This window comes from Vombatus ursinus, unplaced genomic scaffold (genome assembly GCF_900497805.2).
Source record: "Vombatus ursinus unplaced genomic scaffold, bare-nosed wombat genome assembly UNPS02014847.1, whole genome shotgun sequence".
Lineage (NCBI taxonomy): Eukaryota > Metazoa > Chordata > Mammalia > Diprotodontia > Vombatidae > Vombatus > Vombatus ursinus.
The window spans coordinates 12,580,086-12,596,750 of record NW_020954625.1 but is presented as its reverse complement, the minus strand read 5'-3'; the positions used below and the strand labels follow the sequence as shown (position 1 = coordinate 12,596,750).

The 16,665-nt window shown below is 43.0% G+C and overlaps 1 protein-coding gene across 3 annotated transcripts in view; it reads left to right on the top strand.

Moving 5' to 3' along the window:
• Nucleotides 1-16,665, top strand: part of ARID5B (AT-rich interaction domain 5B) — a 207,678-nt gene that overhangs the window by 179,678 nt on the left and 11,335 nt on the right. For all 3 annotated transcript variants that reach the window (XM_027840531.1, XM_027840530.1, XM_027840532.1), the window contains one exon: nt 4,568-4,665. In XM_027840531.1, coding sequence (XP_027696332.1) covers nt 4,568-4,665 — 98 coding nt within the window. The remainder of the gene's footprint in view (nt 1-4,567; nt 4,666-16,665) is intronic.

Below are 16,665 nucleotides of genomic sequence, written 5' to 3'. Positions count from 1 at the left end.
CTAGGCCACTGTGGAGCAGCCCCAGGGTCCCAGCAGATCACAGCTATCTCTCTTCTCACTGAGGGTCATTTGATCTCAGCATCCTCCTCTTCTTAGTTTGAAAGATCCTTGATTTCATTGGTGAACGTGCTTCCTTCACTGGCAGAGATCAGAACCCTTCTACCGCTTGGTAGATAGTGTCACGACACGAAAAGACAGCGCAGTGGATTTGGAGTCAGAGAACCTGGGTCATACCTACTTTTGCCAGGTGCTGCCTGGTAGATCCTGGGCAAGTCACTTCACTTCTCTCAGATTCCACTTCCTCATCTGTTAAATGGGAACATTAGCACCTACCTCGCAAGGTTGTTGAGAGCATCAGATGAAATGATATTTGTAAAATTCTTTACAAACTTTAAAGGTTGTAAATATGTATCTTATATAAATATATATTAAATATATATACTATATATAACACATATATACATAACATGTAACATAAATAATATATCTAACAATAGATATATATTAAATATATATCTTATATAAATATATATATGAATGATAGCTATTGGTAGTATTAGCTCTCTGGACTTCAGTTTTCATCCTTTAAAATAAAGAGATTCAGTTAAATGACCTTCAGAGTCCCTTTCAGCTCTAAATCTAAGATCTATGACCTGCTCTAGCACGGCCCCCCCCCCCCAAAAAAATGGTGGCCAATGTTCTGATGATGTATTTCTCCAGACTTTTAGCTGGTCTAGTTTCTCAGATGACGATGTCCATCTCTGAGCTCATAGTCAAGACCTTCCTGGCTTGGCAGGCATTGCCAGGGCTTCTTTTCCATTGGGCATAGCCTTTGGGGCTCCATGGTCAATCTCCACGCCAAGATAAGGTATTGGAGTTGGTCTTGATTACAGGCTCCTTACCTTCAGGGGTATCATAACTCACTTTGAAGGCCCAGGCTCAGCTTTGTCAGGAGTATATTATGAAGATAGTAGATTGGGCTGAGTCTATAGTAAGGATATAGTAAGGATAGTCCCTGTGGCATTCGAATATCTCTTAAAGTTAAAATACCCCAATCATTCAAACTGAAGTGCTGCACTTGATGGCCAGGGGGAGGGGGGTAGGACGTGGGGAGAGGCAGATATTTTCTCTCTCATGAGTTCTTATGAGTGATATTTTTCAAATATTGTTTGCTTTGATTTCACACAGGTGAATTACATGTCTAGTAAGGATCTAAAGAAGCTAGGGGTGCTGGAAGCATTAGGAGAGAGCGTACTTTATGAGGGATTTTGTAGGCATTGAGCCTTTTTCCACTGGAATTCTTCGAGTAGAAGCTTAGAAAGTCCAGTGGTGAAAGAAATGCAGACACCCAAGTGGATAGGGAAGCCAACGGTGACCCAGGTTCAGTGAAGGGATGACCTAAAATAGCTGTTGAGAAGGTCTCAAAGAGCCTGCCCAGCTAGAAATCTCTGGTCCTGGGATTCTGTCACCATGGCAGTCACCACTTAAGTGAGACCATGTCCTGGAGGCTACTTAGGCCCATGCTGTCTTTGCTACTAGACGGCCACTGTATGTGGCAAGTACAGCTTTAGGGATGAATGCAAGTGCCAATGGGCAACCTTAGTATGGACATGTACCATGTACCATAGCCGAGAGAGAGAGAGAGAAGTTTAAGTCTTGATGTGCTGCTATCAATTAAGAGAGATGGAATGATTCTTGGATAGAGAGCTAACCTCAGAGCCAGAGAGTTCTGGGGTTCAGCCCCACTTCTGACACATCCTCTCTGTGCCCCAGGTAACTCTCCAGGACTAGATGTTGCAAAGATGTTGCTGACATGCTTAGGTAGAAGAGGTTCCCTCATCTGGGAGTGCCTTATATCACTAAAGTCACAGGGCCAAGCTCTGTCTTATTCATATAAAGAGAAATTTTCCCTTTGGGTGGTAGCCATGGGTTTCTCCTCCCCAGAGAGACCGGGATAAAGCAAATATCATTATTCTACCTCTTGTCAGTCTCAAAGACATCTTAGATACCCTCCACTGAGTGGGCTTTTGAGATTTCTTATTTTAGGACCCATGGTCAGCATTTGAATGAAAAGTAAGTGAGAGTGAGGCTGGAGAAATAGAGCAAAGAGGAATTTGTGTCGAAGAGATCCCAGGACTTAAAAGCGTTTTGTAGTCGGTAAGAGCACATTTCATGTTTTTTTTTCTGGCGTAAAGAGAAAAAGCAATTTGTCTTAAAACCTCGACCCATCAAGAGATGTAGCCATTCAGGGCTATGGCATTAAAATACAGTCAAAACAGAGATAACCTTGGCTAAGATCTTGTCTTCATTCATGATGACACCGGTATTAGCAAGAGCTGTAGAGAGACACAGTTCCTGCTAGTGGGTGCTAACAAATACCAAACTCTAACAAGTGTGGACATGGCTTATTAATGCAAAACTGTGCCCTACACACTTCCAGCTGACTCAGTTTCATTCTCAGTGTGAGCAGAATTCCTCTCCTTTGATAATTCATCGCTTATTCTCAAAGACATCATGTCTTTTCAATATCACAAGGGTGTTTAACAGTAGGGCCCACCATGGGGGAAAAAGACCCTGTTAGTCTTTACCTCTTAACCCAGTCATAATTGGAACTCTTTTGTGACTGGTATTGAGAGACTTAGGATTGGCCAACTCAGCTTTGGGAGATCATTTAGATACAGGCCATGTATAGTGGACCTAGGATGGGGTGTAGGGGTGGTGTAAGGACCAGAGAGACAGTTGGAAACACGGGGTATGGGAATCTGAGGAAATCGAGCCATTAGCCACTTGCCAACCCCCAACATTTGATAAAACCCCCAAAGCCAAGAAACTAACAATATCCCAAAAGCACTTTCTCCCAAAGCTGGTTTCATCTGTTGCACTTGAGTGACCACATGAACCAGGCTGTCATGGGCAGGGTGGTAGATGGGGACTATGGAACTCAGACAGTTGAGTTTAATACAACAGACACACTTCTGTTTTCCCTCTGTCCAGAGAGGCTCAAGAGCAGTGGTACATCCCAGGAGTGGCATATTTTGACAATTCTTTCTTCCCTTTTTACTTCCAAAGTCTCTGAAGGAAAAACAGACCTCTTGAACAGAATTAGCTCATGATTGTACCTTTAAGCTGGTTGGGGGAAGATTGTCATTAAATATAAAATCCTTATCAAAATATATATTTTGAGTCTTGCTGAAAAGGTTCCTGTAACCATTTATTAGAATCTAAACCATCCTGTGAATAGAGGAGGATTTTAATTTCCATTTTACCTGCTGGTAGACGTGAGAGGTGGTTCTTTCTAATAAGAATTCACCAAACAAAGGGTTTCGAGACTACTTCACAGGGAATTGAACAATACTAAATAACATATTGTCTCAAGGCCCTACTTTGGCTTGTTGAGAAGGTTTTATGAAAATGAAGGGTTTCTTTTTATGTAAAGCAGGAAAGGCGCCATTTACCCTATAATATTTAACCACCCATCTCCTCCTCTTTAGATTACAATTACAGAGCCCAGATCGCAAGATGTGAGATTTGTTTTCTTTCTGATTGCTGCTTGTGGCCCATTAGTGAACTCCACTGGCAGCTCTGTGGGTATCTTTGAGCAGGACCTCAGGCTCTGATTGTGTTAAACTCCACCAAAAATGACCCCTTGGCCCCTCACTCACTCTCACCCGGGCATTGCTGTCTTCTACCGGCTCTGCTTTGGAGCATTCATATAGGGTATAGAAATATGCCCTTTTTCTTCCTACCTTCAAGGACACACCCACTAGCCTTGCCAGGATAGAGTAATGACGTGGTTTCCCCAAATTATTCTTTTGCCAGATCTCCCATCTGTTATTTTGTAGATTCCTAATTTCTTTACAGAAAAGGAAAAAGAAAACAAGAGCATGGTAGGCAATTCAATGTATTGTAAGATGTTTATTTTCATTCACCCAGCCCAATAAAACACGTAGCTCACATATTAGCTTGGGGAGTACGTTTAGATTTTGTTAGCATTCGATCTATATACTCTTTTGCTGACCTAAGTGAATAAAAATAAACAGCTTGTGACATACAAAGTTACAGATCCGAGTTTTGTTTTGGCAGACGTAGCAAGCTGGGATAAAAATACAGCCTAGGACGGCTGGGAATTCCATGACCAGTTTGATTTCCAGGATTCCATTTGACTAATGAGCTAATCAATAATTTTGCTGAGCTCTAGTTTCATTCTGATGGCTAACCATGGGGTCTGACGGAGCGAGGTCTAAGTTGGAGAACTTGATTGGGGTGAGCAAATGTCAGGATATTGGGGGGTAGGGAGGGGAGGGCTACCTTCTGTGAAACTAAATGGAGTGGCATGATATTGAACCAACAGTCGAATTCCATTTCCTCCCAGTCAAGAAAAGGGATGGATATCAGGTTAGGGTACAAAGCCATAAGCTTATTGTATATTCCATAGGCTCTCTGCTCTTGGGTTTCTAGAACGTGCTGTTCTTCTTGTACTGTTGCATATGCATTCAAGGCTGTGTGCTCAGATGCTGTCGAATCTCTAAAGATGCACGTTTGAATTTGCCATCACCGTTTTTTGCAGATAACAGCCCGCCGACAATGGAAGCATATTTATGATGAATTGGGGGGTAATCCAGGGAGCACGAGTGCAGCTACGTGTACACGCAGACATTATGAAAGGTAAGAGAACACTTACTCTCAATCCTTGTTTAATTAAAAGCATGTTACTTGGGAGACACTTGATTGAGGGTAAGAGAGAAGAGGAGGTCAGGGGACTTTTTAAAAGATGTGGAAAACATCCCCCTGCCACTTTAGTTAACCTACTGCTCTGTGATGAAAATCTGAGCTTATATTTTGAGGGTTACAGATGATCAAAGAAGATGCTTTGGTTTGGGTATATGTGGTGATGGCATCCATTGGGTAGGTACCTACTTTCACAGGCATTGTTACCCCTCCCCCTAGCGCTGGCCCCCCTCATCATAGAGGGACCTTCTACTTCAGAAAAGCGTATCTCTGGAGCTTTATTCTCAGGTCACCATTGGTGTACTCTGAGGAGAGATTGCCCCTACTCTGTCTGGAAAGTCAACATTTCTTTAGCCCTTGTAAATTTCCCTGGTTTTTCTTCCTTCAGTTGATGTTTTTATCTACCAAGAAGTATTTGACATATGAAATCCATTCTTTACAGTTCCGTTTTTACAAGCTTCATCCTCTGTCATGGAGGCAGTGACAGCCCAGACAAGATGTAGCCTTACCAGCATAGCCTGCAGTTGAAGGTGTACTCGTGCCTACTTTTTCATCAGGACAACACCTTGCTTACTTGTGTCAAGAAAGAACAGTTAACAGAATCAGCTCTTGTCCTTGCTTCATGCTTCAATTCCCAAAGCTAAATGGTAGTTTGGTCATACTCTGCCATGATTACAGGCGATTCAACAGGAAGGCACCCACTGAGCTCAGCATCCTGGTTTCAGATGTAGGACTTGTGAAATCTAGGCATCACTTCCTTTATTAATGGCCACTAATGGCCCAGACTCTAGGCACAAGCTGTAAGCTTAGCTAATAGACAATTCACTTGTTTGTTTGGTGGGGAGACAGGCTCATTCGTACATTTGCTAATTGTTCTTCTCTGATGTAATAGTCACTGTACCCGCTTTGACCACAGGGTGCCATAGTAGATGCCCTTTCCAGGGTCTACTTAAGAAAGACATGTAAACTAACTGTGGGCTGTGTCAAGGATTGCCCCGTGAGCAAATCACTGACTAACCAGTTACAGAAATAGAAAGGATGATGCAAAAGAGCATTGCTGGGTTTGTTTGTTTGTTTTTTCTTTTTTCATTTGTACTATATTTCCTTTATGGAATATCAAACTGCCTGTAAGATTTTACAATCAGAGGGGAAATTAGAAGTATTCTAAACCATCCCCCCCACATTGTATAGGTGAAGATATAGGGGCCTAGGATGTGTGAGGTATGTGTGTGGGGGGGAGTGAGTGTGTGTGTATATGTGTGTAATGTGACTTGCCCCACTACGAAGCTAGGTCCTCTGACCCTAAGTTCTGTCTTCTTTCTACTATTCACACGATACACTTTCAGTTTGGACACAAGATTCAAAAACATTTGAAGCATACTTGATATCTCTGGAGAGAGGAGACAGCAAGATATAGTAGAGAGAGTGCCAGACTTGGAGTCAGAAAGAGTCGGTTCAAATCCTGCCTGACTTTTATTGGCTATACAGCTTAGCAAATCATTGTTGTCTGATTCTGAGCCTCATTTTCTTCTGCAAAATGGAAGTGGTAATGCCTATACTTTATAGAGTTGTTGAGAAGCTCCAATAATGTATTTAAGCAGTTGGCAAGTCTTAAAGCATGCACAAATGGCGTTATTATTATTGTTGTTGTTGTTATTGTTACTAGCGAGGAGGCACAGTATTTAAAGTGCCAGGCCTGGAGTCAGAAAGACTCATCTTCCTGAGTTCAAATCTGGCCTCAGAACTTAATAACTGTGTGATCCTGGGCAAGTTACTTAACCTAATTTGCCTCATTTTCCCCATCTGTCAAATGAGCTAGAGAAGGAAATGGTCAGACCACTCCATTATCTCTGCCAGGAGAACCCCAAATGGGATCACAGAGAATCAGACACAACTGAAATAACTAAACAACAACAAAAATTATTATCCTTCCTTGTTTGGGACACAGTTACAATGAATACAGTGGATGGAGTTGGGTTTAATTGCAGCCCCGTGTAAACCTCTTTTGTCCCCACGAATGCATCCCTGTGAGAGATTCCGAGGAAAGGGGGTTTTTAATTTATGCTATTAGTACCCCCAAGTCTAATTTTTAAAAATTGGTGACATGTTGAAATTGTGCTGTTAGAACTACCTTCTTTTTCTATTGACTTTTTTATATTGACTGTTAACATTCTTAATGATAACTCTTTATATATCTTGCACAAAAGTCAAAACTCCCATTCCCTACAACATTCATCCTCGTTAATAAGAGGCAGTGTGGATGGAGTATCAAGAGTACTGGAAAGACCCAGGTTCAAGTTTTACCTGGAATACATACTGCCTGTGTGTCCTTGGGTAAGTCACTTACCCGTTGAGTGCTAGGCACTGTTCTGTAACTTTAAATCCTAAATGAGTGGCCAGTCAGCCTGGCTTGAGGAAGTCTCCTCGCTGCAAGACTGTCCCTGTGACAGTGGAATCTTAGGTCTGGTTCCCTCCCCCACACCACACTGCACTAGCCCTTTGAGGTTTACAGAGACCTACCCTAAGGGTAGATTGAACCAGGATTCTCATGAACAGTCTATAGATGAGCTCGCAGAGGCTCCCGGAGGATCAGTGTCTTGCCCGTGATCTCAGGAGGCGCTCCTGACTTCACAGACAGCATCCTTTCTACCAGTCTGCACTATCTCTACTCTCTTCCGTCTGTTCCTATGGTTCTGATGCTGCGCTCTGAGATAAGTGGTCTGGAAATGGCACTGAATCCAATTATTGTTCATTTCTGACTGAGCCCGGTTGGTCCTGAGCATCTTCATGCCTCAGTCCTGCCTTCAAGAAGCTTCTTTTCTGTTCTACGAGACCCTACACGTCCTTCTTGTCTGTTATGTGGGCAGATTCCTCAAAAACATGACACGCAGACCATCTCTAAGAACATCATTCAGACACTCCCTGCGACACCCTCCCCTAATGGAAATGTTCACTCCCCCATCTCTGGCGGAAGTGTTGAAGATTCGGACAGCCTGGGAGCCAGAGTCACATGGTTTGGGGAACCGAGTTTAGTTTCTATACAAAATTCAGTCAAATTTGTTACCCAAGTAGAAACAGCATCAGTATGGAAAGACAGGGATGGGGAAATTGGATTCGGTCAGAAGGCTGCATTTAAGGACCTAGAAGGTCACATGTGGCCTTAAGGCTGAAGATTCCCCACCCCTGGTTATGCACATCGGTGCCTTTGAAGGTGGTGTATACTTACCCTCCCAGCTAAATGATTTGTCTCTCCTGCAAGTGGCAAACACCCCAAACATGTTTCGTTCAGGTCTCATTGTGCAATCCTAGTGAGGAAATTTATGGCTGAAGCAATTTGAGGAAATGATTATGAATGAAGGAACAGTTTAGGGGAAAGGGTCTGGTTATTTCATGAAAGATCTCACTTGATAAAAGGGGGCAATGGGGACTGAGTCCTAGGGAATTGAGTACATCACCCAGGGCTGGCAGAATTGCCTTAAACATCCCTTTCGCTGAGAGGGGCTTTGGTGGAGGAGTCAGGGTCTGAACCCTAACAGAAAGTTAGCCATCAGCTCCCCAGGGGCTTATCAACATGCTTCTTGAGAACAGGGACTGTTTTGTTTCTGACCTCTCTGTATCCCAATTGACTTGCATGTAGTTAGGTCCTTAATAAATATTCTTAATTTGAACCTATGTATCCAGACTCCAAGCCAATTGCCCTGTCCTCTGTGATTAGAGATTAACTTCAAAATCATGTATTCATGATGGGCACGTGTGGTTTTAACAGAAATAACTCAAAATTCACTAAGTCAGTGAAAGGACTACAGCATTCCAAATGATTTGGAGAAATAAGGAAGAGCAGAAATTCCTCATGGGTGATCATCTAGTTTCCCTGCCTTTAGGAACTTAGAACTGTCTCCTAAATTCATTTGTGTGTAGGCAAATGTTACTTTTTCTGGCATTTTCCACCATGACAGTAGCAACTGGCTTTTATTCTTACCCAACATCCACTTTTCTTTTCAGGAAGAGGAGGAAGAAGAGTGATTTACTGTACATTCCCCCTCTGATTCATTTTTCAGGTCATGTGTTTCATGTTCCAGTAAATGCTTTTGTTTTACAATCAGGAAAAAATGTAGCCAATCTCTCAGTAAGTGTTATTTGTCCAGCATATGAGTTGGGCTACTTTGGGTTTATTAATGAGCATAGTAATGAAAGTACAGGTTATTGAATAGAATCAGTGGATGTTTTTATTTAAGGCATAGCAGGAATCGCCACCACGCCAATGAATGCATTGTTATTGCTGAGGGTCTGACTGGCCGAAACCTGCCTCTGATTGGTTTAAATCAAATAGGCCCAAGCACTTCATAAAAATGGCTTTGTCAGCCTAGTTTTGCTTCCAAACCTATTCATCTCTGTCAGTTTTTAATATTAGTACCAGGTTCTTGGCTATAGTCCATTAATGCTGTATTTAATTGCTTGTGTTACAGATGATTACCAATATAAAAAGCATTCATATTTTCCCATCGTGAGACTGTTGCTATGTAGACAGTTCAAACTCAGCAGAGTTTCTGAAGCATAATAGTAATAACAATAATAATAATTATAATAGCTAATATTTACATAGTGCTTCCTATGTGCCAGGCAGTATGCCAACTGCTTTACAGTTACCTCATTTGAGCCTGGATTCTGTTATTATCCCTATTTTACAGATGTGGAAACTGAGGCAGGCAGAGGTTTGACTTGCCTAGGGTCACACATAGTTAGTGTGTCTGAGGCTGTATTTGAACTCCGGTGTTCCTAACTCCAGGCCTGGCGCTCTATCCACTGAGCCATCTAGCTGCCCCGAGCGTAGTTATTTTAGACATCCCTTGCTCTAAATTCAGACTTAGAATTGAATTGGGTATTAGTGGAAAGGAACATCCTTATTTGCTGCTGAATTTAAGAGCATCATGTTTTGCCCTCCATGGGCTGCCCACCCAGTTCTCTATTTGTGAGATGCTTCTGTTTTGCTGTGGGGTCCTGCATTTCTTTCTTCTACCAATAGCAGAGCAAATGGACCACGGCTTCTTTTGGGTGTAAGACTCTCTCAGTTTGTTTTTTAGCACGGTAATGCAGCTTAAATAGCTCTGCTTTCACATGCGAGTTTCTTTTCTTCTCCTAAAAAAAAAAAAAAAAGGAAAGAAGAAAACCTTCACACAAAATACCAGATTACTGGTTTTAATTTTCCTGAATAAATTACATGGTCTCTTTCTGTGGAGTGCATGAAGTTGTTATTAGGGATTTGAAAAAGCTTTAAGACAAAAGTTCCTTAGGATGTGCTTTTCTGAGTATTCAGAAACTCAAAATCATAAACAAATGTCTTTGGGGGTGGGGGCGGAGTGGGTGATGGGGCCTCTTCCTAATGTAGGAACCAAGTTCATAAGGGTCATAGATCCAGAGGTGGAAGATACTTCAGACACCATCGAGGCCAAGCCCCTCATTTTACAGATGAGGAAACTGAGACCTGAGGAGGTAAAAGAGACTTAATATTATAGGAGCCTAGATTTAGAGCTAGAAAGTACCTCAGAGACCCTCAAGGCCTACACCTTTAACTTTATAGATGAGAAAACTAAGGTTAAATGACTTCTGTAGTCACATAGCTAATTAAAGGCAGAGCTGGGATTTGAGATAAGATGCCGTGGCGCCATGTTTATATTCTTTGTGCTGCACCAATTGACCTGCTCCCAACTAGCCCTGACTCCCTTCCTTGAGTGTTCCATGGACCTAACACTACACCAAGAAATCAGGAAAGTCTCCCCACGAGGAACACGGGGGGTCTGTACCTGGGCCAGGTGTACTTGGGTTCATCAACTGAATGACATCCAGCTAGAACAGCCTTCTGACATGGAAGCGTAGGGCAGGGTGTGGCAGGCTGCATATTTTAAGCAAGATAAAAATATGTCCCTGTGTCAATACTAAAAATACCCCAGATTCCAAGGCAGCTTTGCAAATTATATGGACAGGGGCCAAGGAAAACCAAGGTGATCTATGGCTGTGTTCTTTCTCAGCTCAGATAGAAATCTGGTCTCTTCTTGTATATTTCTGCCACCCTAGAGGCTATGAAGTTGGTAGATCAGAAGGTCACTGAATCATGGAGTTTTAGGAGTTGAAAGGGACCTTAGAGACCATCTAATCTGACCTCCCGCTCACTGAGGAATCTTAATTCATCTCTAAGATCCTTAACAGATGGCCATTAATTCCCCACTAGGTGCCCCAATGGGTAGAGCTCTGGCCTGGAGTCAGGAAGACCTGAGTTCAAATCTGATCTGAAACACTAAATAGCTGTGTGACCCTAGACAAGTCACTTAACTTGCCTCAGTTTCCTCAAATGTAAAATAGGTTAATAATAGCACCTACCTCCCAGGGTTGTTTTGACAATCAAATGAGATAATATTTGTAGAGCACTTAGGACAGTGTCTGGCACATAGTAGACACAAATGCTTGTTTCCTACTTTCCTTCCTTCTCTCCTTCTTTTCTTCCTTCTCTCCCTCCAACTGGGTGTCTCCAGAGAAGAAAGGACTCACTTTCTTTCCAGCCTGGCCAATTCTATTCCTAAATTCCTTCCTTATATTGATCTCCAGTCTTCTTCCTTAAAGCTACTTCCCTGTGGTTATTATCATTAAAAATAATAATTCATATTCACATAGTACCACAAGATTGACACAAGTATTTTCCTTACACCTCTAGTAAGAGATTGCCATCCCCTTGTGACTGATGGGAATGCTGAAGCCAAGAATTTAAATGGATTGCCCAAAAGGCACACAGTTAGGACCTCTCGTTGGCAGCATTTGAACTCGCACCTCTCGAGTCAAGTCCACTGCTCCCGCTGCTGCACCACTGTGGCTGAGACATCTGGGACAGCCCAGAACAAGTCTCTGTGGCACCATCCTCTCTCCTGTCCAGGCCAGACCTCTTCCTCCATCCTGGGGTCACGTTAGGCCCTTTACTTGACTAGTCACCTCTCCCTGGATACTCTGCGATTGGTCAGCACACCTTGAAATTGAGTTGGCAGAACTGGACACTGTACTGAAGATCTGATCTGAGTAGGGCCAAGAACGGTGATACTCTTACATGGCAACCTCCGATCTGGCAACCTCATTGGTATCATGAGGTAGTTGGTTGTTGAGTCAGATAATGGCGGGTTGAATCCTGGCTCTGCTCTGTGTCGTTGGCCAATTTACATCCCTTCTCTGGGCCTCAGTTTCATGGTATGGTTCAAATCCCATCTTTGATGCATATATGACCTTGAGGCCTCAGTTTCCTTGCTTGTAAAACAAGGGCTTTGGACTCCGTGGCCTCCAAGGTCCTTCTCAGTCCCTCAGTCCTGTGGTCCTATGTTGAGGTTTGGACAGATGGCCCCTGTGGTCTCTGCTATCCCTAAGTCCTGTGATGATGTAATCTAAAAGCAAATTAGCTTTTCACAGGTATTTCACTTTGGAATTTGTTGAGGAAAAGGGATATCTCCTGGAATCCAGTTTTTCTTCATCCAGCCAATGTTCCCTCCACCAGCGCCCTCCTCTTCAGGTCTCCCACCAACTTTTGTCTGTCTTTCCTGAATACTGTTGACAGTCCATCAGTAGGCATTGAGGAACTGCTCTGAGCAAGGCACTCTGAGAGGTACAGGGAGAAGACCTAGAGTGTTTTAGACTCTGAATTGTAGAGATGTTTCACGATGGAGGCAGAGACCTCTCCTAGTCAGGGCAGCAGGGAAGAATTCATTGATGGAGGAGTCAGATGTGAACTCAACTTGGAAGAACGAGTGAAGCTTTGGGGTGGGATCGATGGTGAGTGTGGTCAGCTTTGATCCCCTGAAGAAGACTCAGATCTTTGTTGGGCTTTGATGAGTTATAATGTGTAAGAAAAGGGAAAGAAACGTTGAAACACAAGTGAGATTGAAAGTGTGGCTACTTCACAAAGGTGGCCGAGGGGAAAAGTGGGGCAGAGGGCTGAATGACCAAATGAGAAGGAAAGTCTAGATATGGGGGTGAGCATTTTCAAACACTGCCCCCCTCCAGAAAAGCTCCATGCTGAAGGTTCCTCAGAAGGCCCTTGTCACTCGCATTCTTTCCGTGGCTGGTAGCCCAACGGCAAAGGAGCAAGAACACTGAATTATGAGCCAGGACATGTGGTTCTGCCTGAGTGACCTTGCTCGAGTCATAATAATAGAGTAGAACATAATAATAACATAATAACAACAATGACAACAGCCGTAATAACCAACTGCTAGCATATACACATAAGGTGTTTTCAGGTGTGCAGAGTACTCAGTGTATGGCAGCTCATTGGATCTCCATCTTCCTAAGCCTATTGTCTTCCTTAAGGTTAGTAGAGAGACGTGCTCTAAGTGGTCTCGGAGGTCCCAGTTAGCTCCAAAATTCTAAGCTTCTGCCATTTGGAATTATTCAGCTACCAGGTAGAGAGATACCGAAGCACAGTGAATAGAAAGCTAGCCACAGAGCCGGGGTTCAATTCATGCCTTGGATACATACTCACTGTACAACCCCAGGCAAATCACGCTCTAGGCATTAAGCTCCATAAGACTCTTTTAAGTGGCAAAGACGGTGCCTACCTGCACTGGTTCCCCCAGGGAGCTCTCTACAATGAAGAAATCACAGGTCCAACCTCTATCCCTTTATCTTCTTCTCTCTCTTCTTTGATCCTATCCCATCACATCCTATTCCATCCTATCCTGTTCTCTTTCGTTGTTCTTACTATTTTATTATCATTCCCTCTCCCCTCTTATCCCTTCCCATCCCTTTTTATCATATCCTGTCCTCCCTTCTCCTTTCCTCAGCTGAAGCTCTACCGTCTTCTGGTCGGTCTTGTCTCCTTTCACAAAGCCCACAAAAAGACTCTATGTCCTTATCAGGGACCTCCGGTTCAAATAATCCAATGCTGGTTTCTGAAAGTTAGCCAGAAGAGGCCTAGTCTACCCTTTTCCCATCTATTCCTTGTAAAGCTTGATTCTTCAGGCAGGTCAAGGTAACGCTCCTCAGTAGTCTCTTTTGCACCCTCCTAAAGATCGTCTACTCAAAGGCTTTGGGGGGATCATTTAATATCCATCCTCTCACTAAGGCCAGTTGGTATTCTAAACCAGTTCAAATAACTTTCTATTACATGAGACCTTTCAAAAAACTTTATTTAAAACAAAAACAAACAGCCCATCCCTGAAGAAGAAAAACTGGTTTTTAAAATAAATAACAGCCAATAAAAATCTTGATTCCAGGATTTTTTTTTTTAGATTTGCTTTTAACACAAGTTGTAATTAGCAAAAGGTTTTCGTTTACACTGGTGGGTGAGAAAACACCCTTCGGCCCAAACTAATCCAGAGCGTGTTTGTGTCATACTTTGAAAGTCTCTTTCCTTCTTTGTCTAATCCTCAAACTTGTCTAGCTCTCTTCGGGTCAAGGACATTGTTGTATTGTTTGTATTTGCCTCTGAACTTTTGTCTTCCCTCTCTGGAAGCCAACTCCAGGACTTAAGGAAACTTTACAGGTCCCATGTTTTATTGATATTTCTCATCAAGCATGCATTTAAATTCGAGAATAGATTAGGTGCCTTAGTCCTTTTTCTTTTTGATAAATAACAAGAGGTTTCTACTTATGATTTTCTGTCCTCGGGGCTTTATCATTAAGATTAAATAACTGTACTCTCAAGCATGCCACTGCACAAACATCTTTTCAATTATGTGAGTAACAGATGCTTTAACAAAGGAACTATTGAAAATTCAGAAAGCATGTTTCCAAGAAAAAAAAAAAGAAAGAAAGAAAGTATCAGATGACAGAAGAATGTAATTGTTTACCATTAAAACATATCCTTAGCTGTTTCATTCAAACCCTCTCAGAAAATTTTGTTTTTTACAAAAGTTATTCGGGACTTTAGTTGAAAGGATAAATGTTTGAGAGAATTGCTAGGCATTATGTGGACATGAGGATAATAGGGGAGTAATTAATAGGATTATTATAGAGGCCGGAAGGCACCTAAGTGATAATCTAGTTTGCCCCTTCCATTTTACAGATGGAGAAATTTTAAGTCCCACAGATGAAAGTGACTTGCCCAAAGTGTCTCAGGTGTTGAGTAGCAGTGGTAGATGAAGAAACTAAGGCCCATCGATGAAAGTGACTTGCCCCAGGTGGCTCAGGTATTGAGTAGCAGCGGTAGAATTCAAATCATGGTCCTCTGACTTCAAACCCCGTACCACACCACCAGCTAACCCAGCAGTCCTCTCATTACGAATAACATCGGTGCTGCGAGAGGGTGTCATCCTCTCATGGACGGTATTGATCAATCGGTTTTACAGAGACAGGGGACCTGCGAAGTTACCCTACGCAACCTCCTCCTTTTATACTTGAGAAAACAAAGTCCCAGCGAGTTCAGATCTGCCCAAGAAGTAGTTGAGCTGAGACTGGATCCCAAGCTGCCTGACTCCACGTGCTTTATCCAGAAGACTTGTGTAGATTAAGGGTGTCCTTAGTGCACTCTTAAGAGCTTATATTCACTGTAGAACTGCTATTTGTGAACCACCCCTCAAACACTTAAAAGTGCAATGAGACAAAACAAACTTTTAGTGCCAGGCCCTATACTAGGCACTGGGTAGAGAAAGATGAAAAATGAGACTGTTGCTTCCCTCAAGGAACTTATGGTCTAGTTGAAGACAGGGAGGAAGTTGAACTGACCTTTGCCCACAAATAAACGTGTGTGTGTGTGTGTGTGTGTGTGTGTGTGTGTGTGTGTGTGTGAATATAAAATCCCCATCCATAGTATCTTTTTTATTATCTGTGAGGAAGAATCACAGGGTTATAGATGCGGGGCTGGAAGGGACGTCCAAGGTCTTCAAGTCTGACCCCTTCCGTTTACATGTGAAGAAACTGAGCCCCGGGAGCTGAAGTGACTTCCCCGGGGGTCCATCACCAACCTCAGGTCATGAACAAAGGCTGACTTCTCAGTCTCTCCCCGTCATGTTGCTGAACCATGCAGACAGACAACCTCTGGCAGCTTGTGGTTCCGGCTTGTGGCAGTGCGTGCCCACCAGCTCACAGTTGTCTCTTGTCCCTGAACCTGCTGACTGTCTTTCTTCCCACTGGTTCATTCTACACATCAAGGCCGCTGTTTGAGAGATGCTCTGCCGAGAACACTGCAGAGCCAAGATCCTTATCTGGAGCGCGCCTCTCTGCGGAGTGGGGTTTGGCGTCTACAGCAGCTGAAGCAAAGAAGCACATTTGCTATTGTCTTCACAGCTCTGCACCCAGTGTAGAAACAGCCTCTTTTGGACATATCTCTCTGCATCTACAGAGCACTTGCGTGTGTCTGCAAAGTGCTTTTCTGCCATGTTTGTAATCAAGATGGTGCTCTGTGAGTTGAACAAGTGTGGATGGCATTGGAATCTTTTTCTAATCCTTGGAAGACTGAATGGTTTGTTTTGTTGGTAATTTTTTAACTGGAAGAGGAAAAATATACCTTCCTTTGGCTGAATATTTGGTGAGAGATTGTTTTTCACACTTCACAGTGAAGTTATATTTTCTATTTCTGGCCCAGAAGGAAAATGTCTGGCCAAACCCTTGATTGCCGAGACACTAGCATCTCTGCTAAGAAATGTAATGACTCCATTTTACATCAGATGAAGTCTGGAGCCCCAGTGGAAGCAATATAGCTTGTCTTTCTCTGTGTTGCCATTGAAAAAGCAGTGAACCAATTGAGCACAAAATTTAATAGCTACAGAGAGAGTGCCAGAGTTTTTAACCTGAGTAGGCCAATATTCCCCCCACCCTTGCCTCAGAACCATTTTGCTTCTGGGGGTGGCATCATTTACAGAAACATTTGGTATTTGCCATGCTAGCCCCATGAAACATTCAACCCTTATTGGTAAGCTTGAGGTCCAAGCATCTCGCTAGCCTGTTTCTTTCTTTCTTCTTCTGACT